The sequence below is a fragment of the Thamnophis elegans genome, chromosome 10, assembly GCF_009769535.1.
Source record: "Thamnophis elegans isolate rThaEle1 chromosome 10, rThaEle1.pri, whole genome shotgun sequence".
Taxonomy (NCBI): domain Eukaryota; kingdom Metazoa; phylum Chordata; class Lepidosauria; order Squamata; family Colubridae; genus Thamnophis; species Thamnophis elegans.
In genome coordinates, this window is record NC_045550.1 from 66,745,825 (window position 1) to 66,770,760 (window position 24,936).

General features: G+C 46.1%; 1 protein-coding gene across 1 annotated transcript in view; it reads right to left on the reverse strand.

Moving 5' to 3' along the window:
- EIF2B5 (eukaryotic translation initiation factor 2B subunit epsilon) overlaps window positions 1-24,936 on the reverse strand; it is a 30,711-nt gene that overhangs the window by 4,853 nt on the left and 922 nt on the right. The window contains exons 2-13 of the mRNA XM_032225881.1: window positions 17,565-17,689; window positions 15,996-16,181; window positions 15,007-15,184; window positions 12,486-12,566; window positions 10,456-10,533; window positions 9,471-9,780; window positions 7,582-7,727; window positions 5,109-5,247; window positions 2,308-2,409; window positions 2,113-2,220; window positions 1,825-1,915; window positions 149-272 (exon numbers count right to left, since the gene is read on the reverse strand). Of these exons, the coding sequence (XP_032081772.1) occupies window positions 149-272; window positions 1,825-1,915; window positions 2,113-2,220; window positions 2,308-2,409; window positions 5,109-5,247; window positions 7,582-7,727; window positions 9,471-9,780; window positions 10,456-10,533; window positions 12,486-12,566; window positions 15,007-15,184; window positions 15,996-16,181; window positions 17,565-17,689 (1,668 nt within the window). The remainder of the gene's footprint in view (window positions 1-148; window positions 273-1,824; window positions 1,916-2,112; window positions 2,221-2,307; window positions 2,410-5,108; window positions 5,248-7,581; window positions 7,728-9,470; window positions 9,781-10,455; window positions 10,534-12,485; window positions 12,567-15,006; window positions 15,185-15,995; window positions 16,182-17,564; window positions 17,690-24,936) is intronic.

Here is a 24,936-nt window from a genome sequence, read left to right on the forward strand (position 1 = left end):
CTGACAAGACTCCTTGGCACCTTCGCAGTGCATCCTCCATCTTTCAGCTTACCTACCTGTCTGAAACAACCAACCCCTGACACTCTGGGCAGAAGAAACCCTCAAGGCATTTAAAGGCAGGCTAAACCAAGGGAAGGTGGATGCTCACAGAGACTATCAGGGTGCCGTAATCCTGAGGATCCATTTCCGCGCTCATCTTCTGCAGAGGGTATTCCAACACAACTTTGCTAAGTACCGCCATCACTTCTTTCAGACTAATGTTGTAGGCGTATCTGCAAAGGGATGGAGAACTGTTAACAGCCGTCCTTGTTATTTACAGGCCATGCCAACCTTCCTGCGTTCCCTCCGTCTTAAGACAACGTACAGCTTTTCTGATGCTGCTGGAACAGGAATGACCTCCCCAAGGGGCACAGACACAAGAGCGGGACTAAGATAGGATTTCAACAGCAAGGAAGACAAAGCAGGTTAAATCAATTATTATCTTATACTGTGCTAAAAAGAGTCGGAAGTCAACGCCTTTTCCTTCCTTCCCTTCGACCTCGTATTTTCCTTCCCCCTTTCTTTTTCCTTGCCTTAATTTCCTTTTTTTATTTTTCTTTGTATTGTATACATTGATAAAACAATAAAAAGTCATATACAGAGAAGAGCAGGACTAAACATTTAAAACCAGTGGTGGTATTCAGCCGGTTCGGACCGGTTTGGGTGAACTGATAGGACAGTGATGGCAAACCTTTTTTGGCTCGTGTGCCAAAAGCAGAGGGAGTGCAGGGGGGTCGTGTGCAGGCGTACCACACCCATGCTTTGCGCATGACCCCAGTGTGCATGTGCGCACGACCAGCACCACCTCCCCATTTTTGGCGTGCTTTTTTCACGCTCCAGAGGCTTTATAGGAGCCTGGGGAGGGTGAAAACAGCCTCCCCCGCCACCGCCACTCAGAGGCCCTCCGGAGGCTTCAGGAGTTTCCCTGAAGCCTCCGGAGCACAAAAAACTGGCCCACGGGCAAACCGGAAGTTCGGGAACAAACTTCCGGGTTGCTCGTAGGGCCGGTTTTAGGCCTCCAGAGCCTTCAGGGGCTTCTCTGAGGGCTCTGGGGGGCTAAAACCGGCCCTACGAGCAACCCGAAGTCACTTCTGGTTTGCTCGTACTGTTGTTTTTTGCCCTCTAAGAGCCTTCAGGGAAGCCTATTGAGGTCCCGGAAGGCTCTGGAGAGCTAAAACTGGCCCTAGGAAATTTGTTCCTGAACTTCCAGTTTGCCCATAGGGCCAGTTTTTCATGTTCCGGAGGCTTCAAGGAAGCTCCTGAAGCCTCCGGAGGGTGAAAAATGGCCTCAAAAGAAGGCTGACGTCAGCTGGCCAGCATGCGCTGACCAGCTGACAGGGAAAGCCTCGCGTGCCCTGACAAATGGCTCCACCTGCCACCTGTGACACATGTGCCATAGGTTCGCCATCATGGTGATAGGGCGACCACGGCGCTATGCCGTCCTATTTAGCCACGTTTTCTAAGCCGCGCGCATGCAAGCCACGTGCGCAAACAAAAAGCATGCATGGAAGGACACACGCTCACATTTTTGGTGTGCGGTGAACCAGTGGTAAAATTATGTGAAACCTACCTCTGATTTAAATTGTCTAAACAAATGCATGTCCAGAACAAAATTTCATTGTCATTCATTCCCTAATGCCCCAGTTTAAATTTAAATAATAAACCAAATGCTGGTGTCCACAAAGTGGGAGAATGGCCACCTACCTCTCCAGGTCATGGACCATGCCTCCCTCTGGACAGCACCCCTTTCTCCTAAAGTCACAAAAGCCCTGACCCATATCTTACTTGAGAGAGTTGATCTCCAGAACCAGATTGTCGCAAGAGATTTTCTCTTCTTCACCTCTTTGCAAAGTCCCCAGCACCTCTTTCTGGAAAACTGAAATCAAGAGCAGATGAGAAGCTGAGTCAGTACTCAGCTGGATGAAGAGCTGATCAAACCAACCTTGGGCCTCCATTCTGAAAGCCAGAAAGCTCTTTTTTTCTTCCGTGCTCAATTCAGTTTCCCTTTCAGTGCCATGCAGGAAGGTGTATCGAGAGTCAACACCCTGCCACAAAAGGGAGAAATAAGATTACCTTCGATGTCGTCCATCTGAGGGGAATCTGTCCAGCTGTCCGTCTGCACGGACCCAAAGTTTATCTCACTGTCAGAATCACTTTCGTCTTCACACTTGACGGTGAGGCCTAGTTAAGATGGAGGAAAGAGGGCTGTGGGACAACACGTCATTCCATGCTGGTCATGGCGTTCGGAATATGCTCCACTTGGCTTACCCCAAAGGCTGTGTCTTTGTTCCTCCTGGTCTGCTTCGTTTTCGTCGGCTGCTTTCCAAAGGTAACCCCTGCCTTCTAAGCCAACCTCTTCTGTGTTGTAGCCTGAAGTAGAAAATTAATGTCGGCTTGATTGCCATCATTGGGTGGGGGGTGCTAATTAAACAAAAGAAACATGCATTGACAGCGGTCCCTAAAAAAGTCTACTTCAAAGGAGAATATTTGTAGCTCAAGGCTGAAGCGAGGGGTCCTTAATGCTATCGGAGGTTGGTCATCCCCCCCCCCCCCGCCCCATTGCAAGAGCCGAGGTGGCGCAGTGGTTAGGGTGCAGTACTGCAGGCCACTTCAGCTGACTGTTATCTGCAGTTCGGCGGTTCTAATCTCACCGGCTCAAGGTTGACTCAGCCTTCCATCCTTCCGAGGTGGGTGAAATGAGGACCCAGACTGTGGGGGCGATATGCTGACTCTGTAAACTGCTTAGAGAGGGCTGAAAGCCCTATGAAGCAGTATATAAGTCTAACTGCTATTGCTATTGCTATTCCTTCTAGTACTGATGATGTTACCTAGTTTGGGTAATGAAACATCTGTAAGGAATCAGCAAAGTTCAGAGAGCACCAAGGTCTCCATAATGCCCCTCCTCCTCCTCCTCCACCACCTCTACAAACCCTGTTCCCTTCTAGCACTGATGATGTTACCTAGTTTGAGCAACGAGAAGTCTGGAAGAGCACCAAGGACCCCTCAAATCTACCTCATTAGCTAGCTTTTCTAATCCTAGCACCAAATTGGGAAGAGCTAGAATGGAAGATGGTGGATCAGGGACAGCATTCTTAGGCCCTCACCCCATCTAGCCTAAGCAATGATGCCTTTTAGCACTAGCAATAGCACTTAAGACTTATATACCGCTTCACAGTGCTTTTGCAGCCCTCTCTAAGCGGTTTATAGTCAGCCCCTTGCCCCCAACAATCCGGGTCCCTGCAGCCTGAAACAGCTGATCGTTGGAAGGCCCGACAATCAGCTGCTTGTGCTAATCAGGCTGTGCTGAAACTGAAACAGGCTGTTTGCTGCAAGGAGGCAAATTGCTGGGAGGCAGAGGCAGATTCCCCCCCCCCCCCCCGTTTTCCTCCCCAAAAGCTAGGTGCGTCTTATACTATGAAAAATACGGTACATGGAGTGATGGTAAAGGTGTTGTAGGAAATGATCAGGTTGAGTCCGAGGGAGGGGTCAAATGCATCAAACAGTCACGAATCCCTTCGCCCCCACAAGAGATCTAATCCAGCCTATCTTGAATTCCTTTCTATTCTCCTGCTAATTTCCCATGACGGTTAGTAGTTCAGATTCTTGTAGACAGCTTTTGCTTGCAATAAATCTTTATATGCATTTGAACTGTTTGGATCTCCTGATTTTCCTGATGCTGACAGGTCTGGAACTAGGATCAAGGACACCGAGGCGCAAGTCTGTTCTTGGCCACCAAAAATTTCTCTCTCTGCCTGACGTCCCTTGCAATATTGGGGGGAAATCTAGGAGGGAGCACTGATGATGTTGCCTAGTTTGGTAATGAAACGTCTGCAAGAAAACCACAAAGCTCAGAGAGCACCAAGGACCCCACAGTTCAACCCTGAGCTACAAATATTCTCTTTTGTCAAAAAGTAGGAGTAAAGAGAGAGCTACATATATATAAAACAGCTAAAGCTCTTGAACGAAAGGAAGGACACAATTCTAATTAAAAAAAAAAAGAAGGTATTTGCACCACAAGAACAACAAAAGCTGAGTAAAATAAAATGGCTGAAAAAGGGGATTTCAACTGTATCCAAATAGGAGTCAGAGACTGGAGCCCACTTTCCCTCCACCACTCCATCATCATCTCCTTCCCACCTACTCATTCAAAGCAGATTCTTTCTCTAGCTGCTTAATCCTTAGCAGTTATTAATCCTTATCCTTAAATCCTTAGCAGGCTCCCAAGGGAAGACTCTATGGGGAAAAGGCAGAAGAGAATAACAGAGTCACAGAATTGGAAGGGACCTTAAGAGGTCCGCTAGTCCAAAGCCCCTGCTCAAGCAGGAGACCCATGTCAGACAAATGGCTGTCCGGTCTCTTTTTAAAAACCTCCAGTGATAAGAGCACCCAACAACCTCTGGTGGCAAGTCGTTCCACTGGTTAATGGGTTCTGTCAGGAAATTTCTCCTTAGTTCTAGGTTGCTTCTCTCCTTGGTTAGTTTCCATCCGTTGCTTCTGGTCCTGCCTTCAGGAGCTTTGGAGAATAGTTTGCCCCCCCTCCTTCTTTGTGGCAGCCCCTCAGATATTGGAAGACTGGTTTGATTTGATTTATTTGGCTTGTATGGCGCCCTATTCCCGGAAGACTCAGGGCGGCTAACAATAAAAAGGGGAGGGGGTACAAAAATAAAAATAGAAAGCAGCAATTTAAAAAATTCAACAACAGTCGTAACCTCGAAGGGGGCTGGATAGTTCAGCAGCCCAGGCCTGCCGGAACAGCCAGGTCTTAGTTGCTTTGCGGAAGGCCGGAAGGGTAGTAAGGGTCCGGATCTCAACGGGGAGATCGTTCCATAGGGCCGGAGCAGCCACAGAGAAGGCCCTCCCCCGGGGGGGGGGGTCGCCAGCCAACATTGGCCGGCAGATGGAATTTGGAGGAGGCCTAGTCTGTGAGATCTAATAGGTCTTTGGGAGGTGACTGGCAGGAGGCGGTCTCTCAAGTAACCAGGTCCGACTGCTATTGTGGCACCCTTAGAAAACCACAGGAGAACAGTCTCGCTCTCCAACAAATCGCAGGGACCAGGTTCTCCCCGTACCTTTCTGCTTCACTTTGCTCTCCTCCTTGTTCACACCCTCCTCGTCGCTGAACTCATCATCATCGTACTCTTCTTCATCTGCAGGATGCAAGGATAGGACTGTGCCTTCTGGAAAGGCCTTGTTAGGGCCCACCACCACCTACAATTAAGCAACGTTTCCAGATTTACTCCCTCCGGGAAATCAAAAAAAAGGCTTGCAGGATTCAAGCCCCTCCCCCCCAATTCATATACCATATTTTTTGGACCATAAGACGCACTGGTGTATAAGGCGCACCAAGATTTCGAAGAGGTAAGTAAGAAAAAAAGATATTTTTTTGTCCTCGCCGGCCCCCAGGAGCACTCTGCAGGCTTCAGCAGGGCTGGGGGAAGGACAGGGTGCTGCGTTCCATTATAAACTGTTTAGATAAAAATTATACAATACAATAGCAGAGTTGGAAGGGACCTTGGCGGTCCAACCCCCTGCCTAGGCAGGAAACCCTATACCAGTGATGGCGAACCTATGACACGCGTGTCAGTGCTGACACGCGTAGCCATTTGGGGTGACACGCACAGGATTTCATGCGATTCATCCTCGGCTCCTGCACGGCCGCCGAGGATGAAAGAATCTGTGCTGGAGGAACGGGGGGGCGGGACGTGTGATCTCCCCTGCCCACACTCACTTACTGTATCACCGCCGCCCCTTTCTGAGCGCAGGGGCTGCTGGTAAGGCGTGCGTGCCGTGCGCACACACGTCATCAGCGCGGCGAGGGAGGACCCGCAGGAGAGGAGCGCGTGAACAGTGCGCGCCTCTCTCCAGTCAGGCCGGCACAGAGAGTCTACTCCTGGTTAGTTAAAGAATTCGCCCTCCCCCTCACTTATCTCAGTTCACGGCAGGGCTGTGGAGTCTGCTGCTTCCAGCTCCACGTCCTCATCAACATGCCGCTCCGGCCCGCCCCCGCTATGAATATTCATATTCTTCGCCCTCGCATCACTAGGAATATTCATAGCAGGGGCGGGCTGGAGCGGCATGTTGATGAGGACGTGGAGCTGGAAGCAGCCGACTCCACAGCCCTGGTTCACGGCACCCCAAACAAGTTCAATAATATCAAGGGCAACATACGAAATCGACTGATGAACAAAGAAGTTACTAAGCAGGTATGTTAAATAATTTGTTTTTGGTTTATTAAATACAATTATATATTGCAATTATACATTTTTGTAGTTTAAACTATAAATTGCGCAAAATTATGTTTTTGTCGAAGTGACACACAACGTGAGTTATGCTCGATTTTTTGCCGATTTTTGACACACCATGCCAAAAAGGTTACCCATCACTGCCCTATACTGTTCCAGACAAATGGCTATCCAACATCTTCTTAAAGACTTCCAGTGTTGGGGCATTCACAATTTCTGGAGGCAAGTTATTCCACTGATTAATTGTTCTCACTGTCAGGAAATTTCTCCTCAGTTCTAAGTTGCTTCTCTCCTTGATTAGTTTCCACCCATTGCTTCTTGTTCTACCTTCAGGTGCTTTGGAGAATAGTTTGACTCCCTCTTCTTTGTGGCAGCCCCTGAGATATTGGAAGACTGCTATCATGTCTCCCCTGGTCCTTCTTTTCATTAAACTAGACATCCCCAGTTCCTGCAGATAAGGATGGGGAAAGGTTGTAATCTTGAGAATAAGGATCTGAGACTGCCTGTAGGAGAGGACCAGGCTGAAGGTGTCAAACGCGTCATCAGTCTGGAGTCCCTTCATATCCACAAGAGAGCTAAGACGAGTCCACCTTCAATTTCTTTGACTCTTATGTACCGCCAATTTGTTTTCACCATTAGTAGTTTCTATTTCCAGATTCTAGTGGAGAGCTTTAGCGTACAATAAACCTACAATTGCAATGAATGGTTGTAGTGAAGAAGAAAGGCTGAACGCCAAAGAATGGAGGCCTTTGAACTCTGGTGCTGGAGAAGGACTCCTGCGAGTCCCTTGGACTGCAAGGCCATCCAACCGGTCAGTCCTAGAGGAGATCAACCCTGGCTGCTCTTTAGAAGGTCAGATCCTGAAGAGGAAACTCAAAGACTTTGGCCGCCTAATGAGAAGGAAGGGATAATCCAAATAACATAGTCCATAATCATACAAACAGTCCGGCACACAAAGTTTGCTAGCAGTTGCAAAACTTACAATAGCTCACGTTGGTCACTAACATTATTATTTTATCAACTGCTCCCATTCTGGCTCCAAAGTGGCCTTCCCCATTTTCACTTCTGCCAATGCTTCCAAAGCTGAGCTTAAATGGACTCCAGAGGAGGGGGGAGGACAGGAAGGCCTGGAGGAACGTTGTCCATGGGGTTGCGATGGGACGGACACGACTTCACAACTAATAACAACCACCAGTTGCCTCTTGAAAAAAAAAGCACCTTTTGGATACCAAGGTTAAGAAACATTGCTCTCCCAGAGCAAAAATAAAAGAATAATGAAAACATGCCTCCTCTAACTCACCTGGGAAGTAAGGACGCAATGAGGGTTCAACGTTACGCCTTCCTTCACCTCTGCCTCATCACAAACGACGGACTGATAGATTTTTACACCGTCTCCTATATGGACATCGTTCCACAGAAATGCCCGGTCCAGATGGACACCGTTACCTGTTCAGTACCCAAAAAACAAACCATCACTTTATGCCGTACTCATCCAGGTGTTTGCTTACAACAGCTAAGTTAGTTGGGTCTATTCATTGTCTCACAACATAAAATGGCTTGTTTTTCTTTAGCACTTTATGTAAACTCTCGCTGCTCCTAAGCCATGTTTACAGACAGTCCTCGACTTACAACCATTGCTTCAGTGAGCGTTGAAAGTTACGACTGCCTGGAAAAAGCTACTCACCCAATGGCCACATGACCAAAATTTGGGTGCTGGTCGTCTGGCATGTATTTCTGAGAATTGCACTATCCTGGAGTCATACGTGATAATCATTTGTAATGTGCCAGCTGGCTTCCAAAGTCAATGGGGGATGCCAGATTCGCTTAAGAACTGCAGCAAAAATGAACGTTTGTGTGGCTGCAGAGAGTCTCCCCCTTGGGGGTCTTTTCATGGGGGTCGGAGGGGGGCAGAAATTCCAATTTGGGGGTCTGCTTTGGCCTTCTGGTGGGGGGCTTTGGGTGAAGGCTGGAGGGAAGAGCCGCTGGTGGCGAAGAGTCGGAGGGCCTTGTTCCAGTGGGACTGCATCATGGCCTGGAACTGGCTGACCATCTCAGTCCGCTGAGCCTCCAGGAGCCTCCAGGAGCCAGTACCTGCCGTTGCACTCCCGCAGGTCTTCCCTCTGCTTGGAAAGCCCATGCTCCTAGTCCTCAGTGAGGTGCTTCTGCTGAGCCTCCTTCTCAGTCAGATACAATTGGAACTGAGCTGTTTTGCCAACTCTTTCTCCTGGTGGCTGCTCAGCTCCAGCAACTGCTTCCTGTTGGGGCCCTAAGGAGCCCAGGCGGGGTGGAGAGGAGTGGCTGGGAGGGGAGGGGCAAGTAGAGGCTGGAGAGATGCCCTCGATGTGAGTGACATCATGTTGGCCACACCTACCTAGTTACTTGACCACCTAGCCATGCCCACCCAGCCAGTCATTAGGCAGATCATATTAGTGGTCTGTGGGATTTAAAATGATGAATTTAGTGGTCCCTGACGTCCGAAAGATTGGAGACCCCTGGTCTAGACCACTGCAAGCCACCCAACATTCTCTCCCTGTCTGATTTTTGCCTCTGAAAGTCAGTTAGCTGCAAATTCCCCTCCAGTAAATTAGCAACTGCACCAAATCTCTGCGATGGGAACAGTCGTTTGATCCAGCCCTCATATTTTACATCACCTCCCCTCTGGGGTTCAACAATTACAGGTCGTCCTCGACTTACAACACTTCATTTAGCGCCCGCCCAAAATTACAACGGCACACTGGGAAAAAAAGTGTGACCGTTTCACACACTTACAGCCGTTGCAGCCTCCATGTGGTCACATGGATCAAAATCCAGCCGCTCGGCAACTTGGTTCATATTTATGACGGTCGCAGTCTCGCGGTGTCAGGTGATCCGCTTTTGCGACCTTGTGCCAAGCAATATCATCAAGGAAGCCAGATTCACTGAACAACTGGGTGACTAACTTAACAACTGCAAGGATTCACTTAATGACTGAGTCAAATGAGGTCGTAACATGGGGCAGAACTCCCTCAACAAATGCTTTGTTTAACCACAGAAATTTGGGGTCGTAAGTCGTGGTCGTAAGTCGTGGTCGTAAGTCAAGGACTATCTGTATTAAGACTTCTTCCCGTCATGTTTTCTGCACCCGGAGGTCGACACCAGGACTCCTCAGGCCCCCAAACATGGTCCTATTTTGTGGGCATCGCGACGTACCTATTTTGCAATTGGGCCCAATGACGCTGTTGGTGATGCAGCATTTCGTGCCCACGGATGTTCTTTGCCCAATGAGAACATTCTCTTCCAGCACACTCTCGTGGCCCAGGCTCACTTCTGCCCCCCGGTAGATATTGTGCCGGGAGTGAGTGCAGCTCGGCTTCTCGTTGATGAAGTTCATTTCTGGGGTGATGGGATAGACCCAGCGCTGCAGGATGTCGGAGGACACCGACTCGTACATCGACAAATTGGAAATGGAGGCACCGTATTCTTCTGACGTCACGTACATGTGGATCTGGTTGCCCAGGACCTGAAAAACAGAGAAAGGCTGTCAGGAAAGATCTTGGACCTTCTTTTCCAACAACAGAACAGAATAAGGGAGTTGGAAAGGACCTTAGGAATCCAACTCCCCGCTCAAACAGGAGACCCTCTACCCGTGATGGGAAACCTATTTGAGGGCACGCGAGCCATCACCCAGGTCAGCTTCACTGCACATGTGCATGTGCCTCCTGCTGGTCAGCTGATTTCCGGGTCTCTGCCGGAAGACACATGCACATTTGCGGGAGGGGGGCATGTGCATGGAGGTTGTGCGCACATGCGCAGGGGGGGGGGCACAGGGAAAGCACACACACATGCTCCATTTTTGGTGCCAGGTGGCTTCGGAGGGAAACTGTTTCCGTCCTCCCAGAGGCTGGAGGAAAGCCTCCAGAGCCTGGGGAGGGCAAAAAATGGGACTTCCAGAAGTCCAGAAATGAGCCTGTTTCCGGCCTCCGGAGCATGGGGGAGCACACGATTTCGGCTATCATTCCGAACACTCTATGGTGGGGGAACCAGTCTTCCGGTCAGCTCCAGAATTGAAAAGGAGGCTTCCAGTTAGAACCATTGTGGTTCTTTGAGTGTTTAAGGTTGCCAACCCTTGCCCTGGATCTTCATGATTTGGAAGAGGACTACCACTCGGCCACAGACGCCTTCGCTACGTATTTACCTCTTCATTCACCAACAAGCCACGGACAAAGTCATCCAGAGTTTGATAATCAAAATTATCTGTAAACAGCTCGGCTACCTACAAAAGAAGAACAAAACAAGGTTGATGTCAGGCCTGCAGCCATCTTTCCTTTCGGATCTTTGGCCTGCCACACTTTCTATTATTCTGCTATGCAATTTTTATGGTGGGAAAATGAGAGCAATAGCAATAGCAATAGCAGTAGACTTATATACCGCTTCATAGGCCTTTCAGGCCTCTCTAAGCGGTTTACAGAGAGTCAGCATATTGCCCCCAACAATCTGGGTCCTCATTTTACCCACCTCGGAAGGATGGAAGGCTGAGTCAACCCTGAGCCGGTGAGATTTGAACCGCTGACCTGCTGATCTAGCAGTAGCCTGCAGTGCTGCATTTAACCACTGCGCCACCTTGGGAGGGATTGTAAGGAGTTAGATGATAAGTAGCTATAACAAAATTCTTTCTAGAAAACCAAGGTCATCCTTTGTCTCTGCACCTGACCGGAACTGGATGGGTGAAACTGCCAGAATGGCATTGGATGATTGGACCATGGGATGGATTTGTGGGTGTGGGGGCAGGATCTTGAACTTTCAACTGGGTGGGGAAAACCGGGAAGCTTTCAGATTCGGGTTTTCCCAGATGTGCCAACATGGCTCCCTTCATCAATTGGAACTTTGAGCAATACTTTGCCTCGGACTCTGGTTTAATTTTGGATGCTATTTGGAACCCCGACAGTTGATTTTATGCAACTTTAATTTTATGATTCTGTCTGAAACGAGACCAATACACCAAGGGAAATCTCCACCTTTGGCACGAAAAACTACCAATGTGTCTCATCCTAAGTACAGGTAGTCCTCGACTTAACAACAATTCGCTTAGTGACTGTTTGAAGTTTCAACGGCACTGAAAAAATGACTTATGACCGTTTTTCAAACTTACGATCACCACAGCAATCCCATGGTCATGTGATTTACATCCGTATGTTTGGCAAGTGGTTGATATTTACAACAGCCACAGCATCCCGGGGTCATGTGATCCCCTTCTGTGACCTTCTGACAAGCAGTCAATGGGGAAGCCAGATTCACTTAACAACCGTGTTACTAATTTAACAACTGGAATGATTCACTTAACAGAGGTGGCAAGAAAAGTTGTAAAATGGATCAAAAGTCACGTAACGAATTTCTCGAGAAACTTTGGGCTCAACTGTGGTCGTAAGTCGAGGACTATCTACACGGAGTAAAGTGCACAAAGGAACACGTATGTCACTACAGGCAGTTCTCATTTTAGAACGGTTCACTTAGTGACCGTTCGAAGTTACAACGACACTGAAAAATGTGACTTAGGACCGTTCTTCACACTCACGACCGTTTCGGCATCCCCACAGTCATGTGATCAAAATCTGGACGCCTGGGACAAACTTAGCCGAGATGGCTAAAATATCGGCATATCTTAAAGATCATTCAAATGAGAGATATAAACGAGACTGGAAAAAATGGATTGACTATATACAAAATAAATACGGGACCAAGAAATTCCAGTTAGCCTATGCTTAAGATCAGAAATGATTTAAACTGTTAAAAGTTAGTTCAGTAAGAAGAAGCTAAGGTCAATGTAGAATGTCATTAATTTCTTTATTTCTTTTTTCTCAATAGATTTTAGACTGTGTTAGTTAAAAATCCATACCGTGTACGGGTTCTGGGAAGTCGGGGGGGGGGGGGGAAGGAGGAGGGGGGTTGGGGGGTGGAGGGAGGGAGGGGCATACACAAAAAAATTGTACTTCAATGTCTTAATGATTGACAAATGATGAAATATTTGTGTGGTTTTTTTAAAGAAATAAAATAAATATTTGATAAAAAAAAAAAATCTGGACGCCTGGCAGCTGGCATGCGTTTATGAGGGTCGCAGTCTCCTGGAGTCATCCACCCAACCATGATTAAGCAAATTGGAAGTTGGCAGGATGGAGACAGAACCCAACCGAGCTTCGCGTGATTCCCGATGCTTTTCGTGCCACGTACCTGGGGGGAACAGAGGCTGATATGGCAGTCTAGCAAATCGTTCCGTACTTGAACTTCGTCAACACTGCCCTGAAAAAGATTCTAGAACAACAACGACAAAAATATAGTGAAGACACGTATTACTAGAAAGACACAGTCATTGCTATGAAAGTTTTTTTTCCTATGAAATAAGAGTGTTTGATCATATGATATATATAAAGGACAATAATGAATCTAACGTATAAGAGTGGGATGATTTGAACGTTATGCATAATTGTAAGTATTGATCACGTTATACTGGAAATATTTTTATATGTTAAATGGACTAATGATGATGGAATGAATAATTGATACATACACAAATTGAAATATTCAATAACTACTTGGATTAACAATGGAAAATTATCTCTGGAGTTGACTATGTCACACTATAAGTATTGTATACTCTATGGATGATTGGTGACATTGTGGATAATTGAAAGTAATGATGTACAATATGAGTCGATGGGAATTTATTTTTATTTGTGTAAGGCCAATAGATAGAGATAGGTGATTCTATAATCTTATAAAGATTTATTGTTACTTAATAGATAATTAAGGATTTAAGGAAATAAGGTTTGCTTGAAATGAAGGAATATTAATGGTAACCTGAACACATAATGCTCAATGATAATGATGTATTTAGCTATGTTTGATGGACAACCAGTGATCTTATTTCTAATTGTAAAAACTGATGCACAAAAGCTTGTAACCAAACAACATGCTTGACAAAATTGAGGAAAGTTCTTTGTAATATGTTGTTTTGTTTTTGTTTGTTTTAAAAATATTTTTTTTAAAAAATAGAGTGAAGACTTGGACCTATTCCATTCACTGTCAATTCTACTCTCTGCTAGCTGGGAATTTTGATAGGGGAACTGGGTTTCTAGAAGAGACTTTTTAAAGAAGAAACCAGACAGAGACTTGTCTGAAATGGTCTAGGACAGTGACGGCTAACCTTTTTGGCACCGAGTGCTGAAACGGGAGCAGGTGCGTGTGTGCTGGAGTGCCGGAACCCGGAAGGGAACAGCTGGTGCGTGATGGAACCTGGAAGAGCAGGGGGCTGCCGCGCACATGCACAACGGCCAGCTGCTCTCTTCCGGGTTCCGGCACTCCAGCGCAACATACATGCTCCAGTAGCAGCTGGCGACGCCGTGCGTGCCCACAGAGAGGGCTCTGGGTGCCACCTCTGGCACGCGTGCCATAATTTGCCATCACGGGTATAGGATCTTCTGCTCGAGCAGGGGGCTGGACTAGAAGACCTCCAAGCTCCCTTTCAGCTCTCTTCTAATCTGATCTGCATTCAGTTTTGGTCGCCAAGATGTAGAAAAGATGTGGAGACTCTAGAAAGGGTGCAGAAAAGAGCAACAAAGATGTTTAGGGGACTGGGGACTAAAACATATGAAGAACGGTTGCAGGAACTGGGTATGTCTAGTTTAATAGAAAGAAGGACTAGGGGAGACATGATAGCAGTCTTCCAATATCTCAGTGGTTGCCACAAAGAAGAGGGAGTCAAACTATTATCCAAGACATCTGAGGGTAGGACAAGAAGCAACGGGTGGAAACTAATCAAGGAGAGAAGCAACTTAGAACTGAGAAGAAATTTCCTGACAGAACAATTAATCAGTGGAACAGAAGTTGCCTCCAGAAGTTGTGAATGCCCCAACACTGGAAGTCTTTAAGATGATGTTGGATAGCCATTTGTGTGAAACGGTATAGGGTTTCCTGCCTAAGTAGGGGGTTGGACTAGAAGACCTCCAAGGTCCCTTCCAACTCTGCTCTTGTATTGTATTGATTCTGATTAGACCACAGGGGGAAATCACTCCAGCTCAAACAAAAATCAGTATAGCAATAGCACTTAAGACTTATATATATATCACTTCTTAGTGCTTTACAGCCCTCTCTGAGTGGTTTCCAGATTCAGCCCAAATGCCCCCAACAATCTGGGTTCTCATTTTACCCACCTTGGAAGGATGGAAGGCTGGCTCAACTCTGAACCGGTGAGAATTGAATTCCATGAGTACCAGGACAAAGTTTTCTCGTCAAAATGCACCAGGTACCAAATTCAATGAATGTCATAGCAGATTATGACTCAAGAGGTGAGTTGCTCCCGGTCCGGCCCAGATCGGGCGAACTGGCAGTGGCGGTGGTGGGAGGCTCCGCCCACCCACCCAGACGCTTCAGCACATGCGAGCGCAAGCGAACTGGTAGTACAGAAAATAGAAACCCACCACTAGTATGACTGTACTGGGCCTTGAAAGGCGCCATTCTATTTTGTTAGCTATTAAGTTAAGTGTATCTCAACCCTAGCCATTTTAAGACTTCAACTCCCAGAATTCTTTGGGACTTCAACTCCCAGAAAGCTTTGCTGGTTGAGGAGTTCTGGGGATTGAAGTCCACAGATCTGAATAGGGTGTTTCTCATCCTTGCCAGCTTTAAGTCAAGTGGCCTCTTAAACTCGTAGCAAAACCAGCTGCTTGACTCTTGCTCGTTGATTCACACGCACCAGAGGAAAACCGAAATGGTGGAGGCCTTGCTTCCGCTGATAGTGGAGCACCCGTTTCGTAACACTGTCCATGACCAGGATAATATCATCCTCCGGACATCGGCCCCGATGACCTGGTGAACACTCTTGAAATATCATCGTCATCACAGATACATTCTTCTCCATTTTACGCCGTGTCCTGTACCAGGAGAGAGTGACAAATTCAGTTGTATAATAATACTATTAAAGGACACTCACAGATAAGATAGCAACACATCTTTCCTGCCAGAAGGTCTGTTCTGACCCAAACTTCCTTAGAAATCAAGAAGCAAAGTCTTGGTTCTGACAAAACCTCTTTTATTTACATGACTGTGAATTCATTCCATTCACAGTCAGCAAGGCTTTGGCAAACAGTCTTTCAGAGGAATGTTTATCCACACGCACCTTATCTCGTTTGCAGTGCTGCCAGATGACTAGTTTCCAAAACACAGGGCAAAGCAAAACTTGGCAGTCTCTCTTGTAATCACAAACAGAACTTTCCAGAACAAATGAACGGATTGTTTCCTGCAAAGTTCATTTAGTGACCATTCAAAGTTACAATGGCACCAAAAAAACCTTGATTTATGACTGTTTTTCACATGGCCATTGCAGCATCTCCATGGTCACCTGATTGAAATTCAGACGCTTGGCAATCGACTCATATTCATGATGGCTGCAGCTCGGCAATTGGCGCCCATTTATGACATAATAAATATGAGTCGATTGCCAAGCGCCTGAATTTCATGTGATTTCCCCCCTTTGCCACTTTCTACGTAAACAAAGTCAGATTCGTTAGTAAACCCTGTTACTAACCTGACCACTGCAGTGATGCGCTTAACAACTGTGGCAAGGAAGGTCGTAAAATGGGGCAATACTCACGTAACAACTGTCTTGCTCAGTGACATAAATTTTGGGGCTCTGTTGTGGCCGTAAGTCGAGGACTACCCGGTGCCTTTCTCCTGAACACCCACCTGTGCTCCTGTAATGCTGTAGAAATATTAATATTGGACACCACGTCTCCCGAGACAAGGATGAAGTCGGAACGAACAAGGGACTTGGCATCAACATCGCGCAAAACGTCGCCGAGGGAACGATAGAGATCTGAGATGACAAACCGCACAACGTTGGGGGATGTCGGGCAGCACCACTTAGAGTTTCTGGAGTGGGGGGAAAAAATCAGAGACAAGAACAACATGTTACCTAGTTAGGGTCATGAAGCATCTGCAAGATCTAGTGGATTGGGAAAGAATTTGGAACACAAATTATAAACTAACACAATCAGCAACACTTAAAGAAAATATATACAAAATGTTTTATCGTTGGCATTTATCACCAACAAGATTGGCTAAAATGTACCCAAACATGAAGCCGACCTGCTGGAAGTGTAAAAAAAGTACAAGGGACTTATTATCACATAAGGTGGACCTGCCGGGAAACACAAAAATATTGGACAAAAATTTGGAAATGGGTGCAAGAAATTACAGGAGAACAGGTAAAATACAAACCTGAAATCTTCCTACTGGGAATAATCAAAGGGAAATATACAAAGAAAATTAAGTGCATATTAACACATCTGCTAACTACAGCTAGAACAGCATTTACCCAATGCTGGAAACAAAATAATACCCCCTCGGACGAATTAGCGATGAAAAAAACTTTCTGGATTGTGCAGAGATGGACAAATTAACACTGAAATTAAAAGATAAAGAAGAGTCGGAATATTATGAAATTTGGAACAATTGGTACAAATGGCTGCAAAACAAGAATAAAATTAATTAAGCCAAAAAACTGTGTGTGTGTGTGTGTGTGTGTGTGTGTGTGTGTGTATAAAGTGTGTAAATATAGAAGCAAAATATTATATACATGTACAGGTATGATGACATAACAATGTTGATGTAATGACTGTAAAGTGTTGTAGAAGGGAAAAATAATTTTAAAAAAATCTGCTAGTCTGAAAAAAAAAAGAAAAGAAATATCTGCAAGAAAACAACCAAGCTCAGAGAGCACCAAGGACCCCTCATTTCAATCCAGAGCTACAAATATTATATTTTATTGGTATCACTTAGTGACATTTATCTGACAACCGCCATCCGTCCGTCTTCAGCCATCTTGAATTCTAATAGACCAAGGGGTCTGTGAACATAAATACTCAAAGAGCTACAAGGAACCCCTCCTCCCCCCGTTCAATTCTGGAGCAGACCAGAAGTCCGGTTTCCCCACCATAGTGTCTCCTCCCAGCGCAGCGTCCTTTTTCCTCTCCCTGTCCTAACCGGAAGCCCTATCAATTGTGGAGCTGACCGGAAAACCCACCCCTTGCCATAGAGTCTCCTCCTGGCACACCCTGCTTCCCCTCCCAAAAAACCCCCCTGGAAACTCCTCTCAAAATTGCGGTGCCGACCAGCGACAGGGAGCCACAGTAGAGGGATGAAAGAGCCATATGCGGCTCCAGAGCCGCAGGCTGCTGCCCCCTGCAATAGATGAAAAGCAAAGGGAAAAGGCTCCTTTTTGGGGGGAGAGACCGAGAAAATGACCGCTCTTACTGTAAATGCTCCTTGATCTCTGCCGATTTCCAGCAGCAGAAGACAAAGGTTTCTTCCACACCAGTCGCAGTGAGGAATTCCAGGGTATATTCTATCATAGCCACATTTGCCAGAGGAATCAGAGCCTAGGGAAGCAAAGGAAAGTCAGACAGAAAAACAACCCCACCGTAATCTGCAGTTCTGCTTACATTTAAAGAGTCACACAATCCTTCTAATACAGTAACAAGAAGAGAGTATTCATTAAAAAATAGGAACCATGGGGGAAAAGTATTAGAAACCAGGAACTGCCTTAAGCCAGAGATAGAACTGGTGTCAGGCCTGGAAGCCATCTTTTGCATTGGGCCTTCAGACCTGCCACATTTACTGCTGTGGGAAATTTTTTAATAATTTTTTATTATTAAATAACGTTCCTTTCTCAGATAGTCAAGGCCACCTTGCCCTGCACCTTGAGGGGCGTGACTGGGAGACATCTCCAGTTGTGATGGTGCCTGATTGGGCCATGGGATGGACATGAGGGCGCTGGGGAAGGGATTTGGGCTTTCACTTGGATGGGGAAAACCTGGGAGCTTTCAGATTCGGGTTTTCCCAGATGTGCCAATGTGACATCTCTAACAAAATGGAGCTTTGGGGAACTTCTAGCCTTGGAGTTTTCTTTCGTTGTTTACTTGGAACCCTGACAACTGGTGCCTTCCAGATGTTTAGGGAGTCCCTTTGCTGCTGGCAATGCCCTTCGGACTGACGTTGAAGTATAAAGCTCTTGAAACATACCATGACTAGCAGGCCAACTTTGTAATGCTCGTCTCGAACGTACGGCCGCAAATGAGCCCAAAACTTCTGTTTGCTAAGTGAGACAGTTGTAAAGTGAGTTTTGGCCCATTTTATGACCTTTCATGTCACAGTTGTTAAGCGAACCGCTGCACTTGTTAACTTAGCAACACAGTGCTTAGATGAATCTGGCTTCCCCATTGACTTTGCTAACTCTCAGAAGGTCCCTTCCAACCCTGGGATGCTATGATTCTGTGATAGATAAATAAGATACAGGAAGGAAGGAAGGGAGCGAGGGAGGGAGGGAGAAAATGAGGGAGGGAGAGAGGGAGGGACGGAAGGAAGGAAAGAAAGAAAGAAGGAAGGAAGGAAGGAAGGAAGGAAGGAAGGAAGGAAAAAGAAAAGAGCAAGGGAAAAAGAAGGAAGGAGGGAGGGAGGGAGAGAGGGAGGGAAGGAAGGAAAAAACAAAAGAGAAGCAAGGGACAGAGAAGGAAGGAAGGAAGGAAGGAAGGAGGGAGGGAGGGACGGAAGGAAGGAAAAAAGAAAAGAGAAGCAAGGGAAAGAGAAGGAAGGAAAGAAGGAAGGGAAAAAAGAAAAGAGAAGCAAGGGAAAGGGAAGGAAGGAAGGAAGGAAGGAAGGAAGGAAGGAAGGAAGGAAGGAAGGAAGGAAGGAAAGCCACCTGACTGAAAATGGTATAGGGTCTCCTGCTTGAACAGGGGTGAACTAGAAAACCTCCAAGGTCCCTTCCAAACCTGTGATTCTGATTCTGAGATAAATAAATAAGACATATGACTGGCAGAGACGGATGGATGGATGGACGGATGGATGGAACAGCTTGCTTTGAGAAGTTGTGGGTACTCCCTCACTGCAGATCTTTAAGAAGAGACTGGATAATCATTTGTCTGAAATGGTACAGGGTCTCCTGCTCGAGGAGGGATTGGACTAGAAGACCTCCAAGGTCCCTTCCAGTTCTAGCCCGATTAGCGCTTTACTACTGTCAGTCTCTCTCTCCTGCCTAGAGAACGGCATTCTGGCAACTAGACAGTTGCAGGACTAGAGAGACTCAAGCTGAAGTGGAAAGTTTTTGTTCCAGTCCTCCCTTGCTGCTTTTCTGGATCCTGATCTGGATAGACCAATCAAAAAGCTCCCTGATCTTAACGGAGGCCAACTTCCAACTAGGCAAGACGGCATCCCAACACACTCGTCATGAACATGAGCTGGCATCACTCCGTATTCAGAGTTTGGCGCAGGAACAGCCCCCTGATGCAACACTCCATTTCTCTTGACTGCAATTTTGCGATAAGAATCATGCGACGATGCCCCTCCCAGGATATCTCCAGGAGCAACTCTTGGGATTATCCGTCCTTCCAGACCAATAAATTACAGGATCATCCTTATTCTGAACAGGTGACAAATCCAGAAACGGCAGCCTCCACTATCCGGCCATAAAAGGTTCTATCTAGGCCAGACAGGCTGGCCAGGGCAATTCCGTAGAGCGAGCTTGGCTCCCAGTGAGTCCTTGGGAGACATTTGCGTACTTGTTTTGGCAACAAGACAAGGGGAGTTGGCCATCGCCATCAGGGACACTGGTTTTCGACATCCCAGTCTGGGCTTCAGCGCTGGGGAATCCCTTGAACTTTTCACAAGTGAGCCAAGCCCTATTCAGCTTCCAAGCACAGACAGGACTGCGGCTGCCTGCTGAGAGCACACCGCTTCTTATAAACGGATCCTTTTCTCTGCGGTGGCAAAGAAAGAGATTTCCACATTCTCCTTCGGAGGAATATAATAACAGCTGCCGCAACGTTGTCATTTAAAAATGCTTCGGCAATTGGGTAGAGAAATACACACATACATACACACACACACACAGGGACAAAGGCAAATGGAGAGACATAAAGAGCATTCCTAAAACAAAGAGCTTAGCCAGAGTCTGGATTCAGTAATGAAGCCAATATAGCAATAGCAATAGCAGTTAGACTTATATACCGCTTCATAGGGCTTTCAGCCCTCTCTAAGCAGTTTACAGAGTCAGCATATCGCCCCCCCACAGTCTGGGTCCTCATTTCACCCACCTCGGAAGGATGGAAGGCTGAGTCAACCTTGAGCCGGTGAGATTAGAACTGCTGAACTGCAGATAACAGTCAGCTGAAGTGGCCTGCAGTACTGCACCCTAACCACTGCGCCCCCTCGGGATAACATCTTTCTTTTTCCAACAATGGCTTTTATGTTTTTATGTTTTATGTTTTATTAAACACTTATAGGCCGCCCTTTTCCCTGAGGGGACTCAGGGCGGCTTACAATAATGAGGGAGGGGAGTGCAAGACAAGACATAAAAGAAAATGTGAGTAAAAATAATTAACAATAAAAGCACAACATTCACTTGGCATTCGGGCAGGGAGAGAGTAAAGTCCTATCCCCAGGCCTGACGGGATAGCCAGATCTTAAGGGCCGTGCGGAAGGCCTGGACGGTGGTGAGGGTGCGGATCTCCACGGGGAGATTGTTCCATAGCGTCGGAGCTGCAACTGAGAAGGCTCTCCTCCGCGTAGTCGCCAGTCGACACTGACTGGCGGATGGAATTCGGAGGAGGCCTACCCTGTGCGACCTGATGGGACGCAGGGAGGTAATTGGCAGAAGGCGGTCTCTCAAATAGTCAGACCCACTACCATGGAGCGCTTTGTGGATGGTAAGTAGGACCTTGAAGTGCACCCGGAGATCAACAGGTAGCCAGCGCAGCTCACGGAGGATCGGTGTTATGTGGGCGAACCGCGGTGCGCCCACGATCACTCGCGCGGCTGCATTCTGGACTAGCTGAAATCGCCGGATGCTCTTCAAGGGCAGCCCCATGTAGAGCACATTGCAGTATTCCAGCCTAGAGAGCACAAGGGCTCGAGTGACTGTTGTGAGGGCCTCCCGGTTCAGGTAGGGCCGCAACTGGCGCACCAGGCGAACCTGGGCAAATGTCCCCCTGGTCACAGCTGACAAGTGATGGTCAAAATTCAGCTGTGGATCCAGGAGGACTCCCAAGTTGCGGACCCTGTCTGAGGGGTATAAATTTTGCCCCCCCAGCCTGATTGATGGAACATTAGCCAAATTGTTGGGAGGAAAACACAACAGCCACTCGGTCTTTTCCGGGTTGAGTACCAGTTTGTTAGCTCTCATCCAGTCTTTAACAGCCTCAAGGCCCCGGTTCATCACGTCCACCGCTTTAGCTCCATGTTTGGTTTGCAAAGAATATTGGAGCCGCTTTAATACCCTTGAGCAATGTTCAATCATTCAGGGGAAAAAAAGCTTTGGAAGAAGCATTATGATTTTCATTTTTCAGTCAACTGTACCACTTCCAGGTACTTTCTGGGCACAACTTGTGGTGTTGTTATAATTTTTATACCTGTTAGTGGTTAAAGGCAAAGGTAAAGGTTCCCCTCGCACATGCGTGCTAGTCGTTCTCGACTCTAGAGGGCGGTGCTCATCTCTGTTTTAAAGCCGAAGAGCCAGCGCTGTCCGAAGATGTCGCCGTGGTCATGTGGCCGGCATGACTCAATGCCGAAGGCACACGGAACGCTGTTACTTTCCCACCAAAGGTGGTTCCTATTTTTCTACTTGCATTTTTACATGCTTTCGAACTGCTAGGTTGGCAGAAGCTGGGAAAAGTAATGGGAGCTCATCCCATTACATGGCACTAGGGATACAAACTGCCAACCTTTCTGATCGACAACCTCAGCATCTTAGCCACTGAGCCACCGCGTCCCTCTGTTAGTGACTAGGGCTCAATAATTTGAAGGAGTGCTTTTCCTCTGCATTCTCTTCCAGATTCTTCTGAACTCCACAATGTCCATAACTAGGATGTCCTTCAGAAGTTAAAATTAGCTCAACTCCCTTCCTTCAAGTCATACCAACTATTTTAACCCAACAAATCCTGCACAATACCTGACACTGCCTACAAAATGAAAGCAAGCAGCCCAGAAATCTCTTCTTAAAAATAGTTATTTTGGAATCTTCACTGATACAAGAGAAAATATATCTAGGAACTAAAACGATGGGAATAACAACTTCACAGCAACCATCGTTGTGATGTACTTCCTAGCAAAATTTTAATATTCCCAGGAAAACCGCTTAGCTTAAGAGCTGGCCAAATTCTTTTCTGACACGAAAGCTTCTCTGGAGCCTTTGAAAACTTATAATAATAGAGGTTTACTGTTAATTGGATGCTTTTACTAGTTGTTAGGCAGAAATGTATAACCAGCAATTAATTCTGTGCAGGATGAGCTGGTTGGTGCAAAAGACAATCTAGAAAAGCCAGTTTTATCTGCTGGCGGTAAGACAGACTAAAATTACTCTTAAATGGATGTATTCATTTCCATATGTAGGACAACTCAAAAGGTGCCATGCCTTCTACATAAGCTGCTGTATTTATTTCATAGGAAAGAAAGAAAATTTGTGCAGTTTGGTAAACGCACTTCATAATTGACCTGAAATGAAGTATGTTTTGCACACATCCACAAAAACTGGAAGTTTTCTTTCCTCATGCCACTGGATGTAGGAACATTCAATTATCCCTCGCACTTACCATTTCATTGCAAAAGCAATACAGAATTACTTGCAAGATAGTGACTCAGGCAATGGAGAAGTGAACAAGGATATTTACCAATGCGGGTTTGGAAAACTTTGCCTAGCCTGTCTTCCCATAACTGATATACTACCAAAGGATGGAGTAAGCACTAAACACAGAGGTCCTTCAAACTTGGCATCTTTAAGACTTGTGGACTTTAAGTCTCAGAATTCTGGAACTTGGAAGTCCACAAGTCTTAAAGTTGCCGAGATTGGAGACCCCTGTTCTAGCAGATCTAATGGGGGCTACTGATGATTTGTATTTGAGGTTCCGATGAGTTGCCACGCCCCCCGGTCACATGACATTTTGAGCACTCACCAACCAGACTATATTTACGAACATTTAGAGTTTCCAACGGGCATGTGACCACGATCTATTTAAGTTTAGTCAAAAATTGGCAGTTATGTCTGGTTTCTGGCAAAATCAGATCCACAAAGGCTTGGGTGTATGCAAGTATCGGAATTGGGTCATAAATAACTTTTGGGAAGTCAGATGGAACTTTGGACTGGTCACTAAGCAAGGACTACCTGTATGGCACAAAAGAGATTGGAAAACCAGTTTTGGAATCCTACTTAAATCAGGTGTAAAGTACTTTTTCAGTGCCTTGAACATATAGGGATCACTTATCTATTTAGTTCAGTACTGTCTCTTCCAACTGGTAGAAATCTTACAAGATCCAAGATCTCTCAAATGAATCTGCCAGTCTTGTCTTCAAAGCCAACCCCATCCAAGGACTTAATCAAATTTAAAACAGAAAACACAATTTGTTTGGTTTGAAATAAGTTATGTATTCAAATAACCAGCTAAATCCCAAAGGTGCTTTTTCAAGAGGCAACTGGTATTTCTTTGAAGAGGTTTCGCTTGTCATCCAAGAAGCTTCTTCCGCTCTGACTGGATAGTGGGGAATGGAAAGATTTATACTCCTTGCAGACAGCTGGTCATTTGCATCCTTTTAGAGAGTCGTTGAGGCCACTTGGAGTCCCAAAGGTGCTTTTTTCAAGAGGCAACTAGACTTTCTGGTTTTTCTTTTGAAGACATCTCACTTCTCCTCCAAGAAGCTTCTTCCGCTCTGACTGGATGTGGGGAATGGAGAGCCTATTCCCCACCATCCTGTCAGAGCGGAAGAAACTTCTTGGATGAGAAGAGAAATCTCTTCAAAAGAAAAACCAGAAAGTCCAGATGCCTCTTAAAAAGTACCCTTGGGACAACCATGAACTGGATGACTGAGAAACTCCATAGACATTAACCAGCTAAATCTTTTTTTTCTGCCTTCGTGTCAGTTTTGACTATTGGCAATTGCCTAATTTGAGATACAGCAACTACTCAAAGTCACCCAGCTAACTTCATGCCTGAGGCAGGAACTAGAATTCACACCCTCTTTATTTCTATCTCTATTTCTAATAAATTGGCACTCAAAGCCATATTTTAATCGGGAGGGTTTATTAAATAAATGTTAGATCTATACAAGATGCCAAAGTCAACCCACATTATGGCTTATTATCACAGATTGTAGCAGTGTCACACTTAGTGAAGCAAACCAGCTATCATTTTTTTCCATGCATACAAAAGAATACATTGTTACTTTAGCAGTTGACTTCCTGCCTCATAATCAGACAAATGATGTCAAGCGTAAAATGACAGGCAGTTATCAAAAGCATAGACATTTGCAAGAAAATCCTTACGAACGATAAAAATGACATTTCATTCAGTAGAGATGCAATTGGCACTGACAGTTGCCCAACTGAATAAAATAAAGGTTCTTCATGCTTTAGCTTAGTTAAAATCTTTATTAAATTGATAGAAAAGAATATTGGTAGCTTAGGATTGAACTACGGAGTCCTTTGTGCTTTCCCAGTTTGGTCGGGGGGCGGGGGGTGTTTGCAGACATTTCATTATCATCAGTGCTAAAAGGGAGGGGTGGTCTGCTCTCATTTCATAAACCAGAAGAGAATATTTGTAGCTCAGGACTGAACTGCGCAGTCCTTGGTGCCCTCTGACTT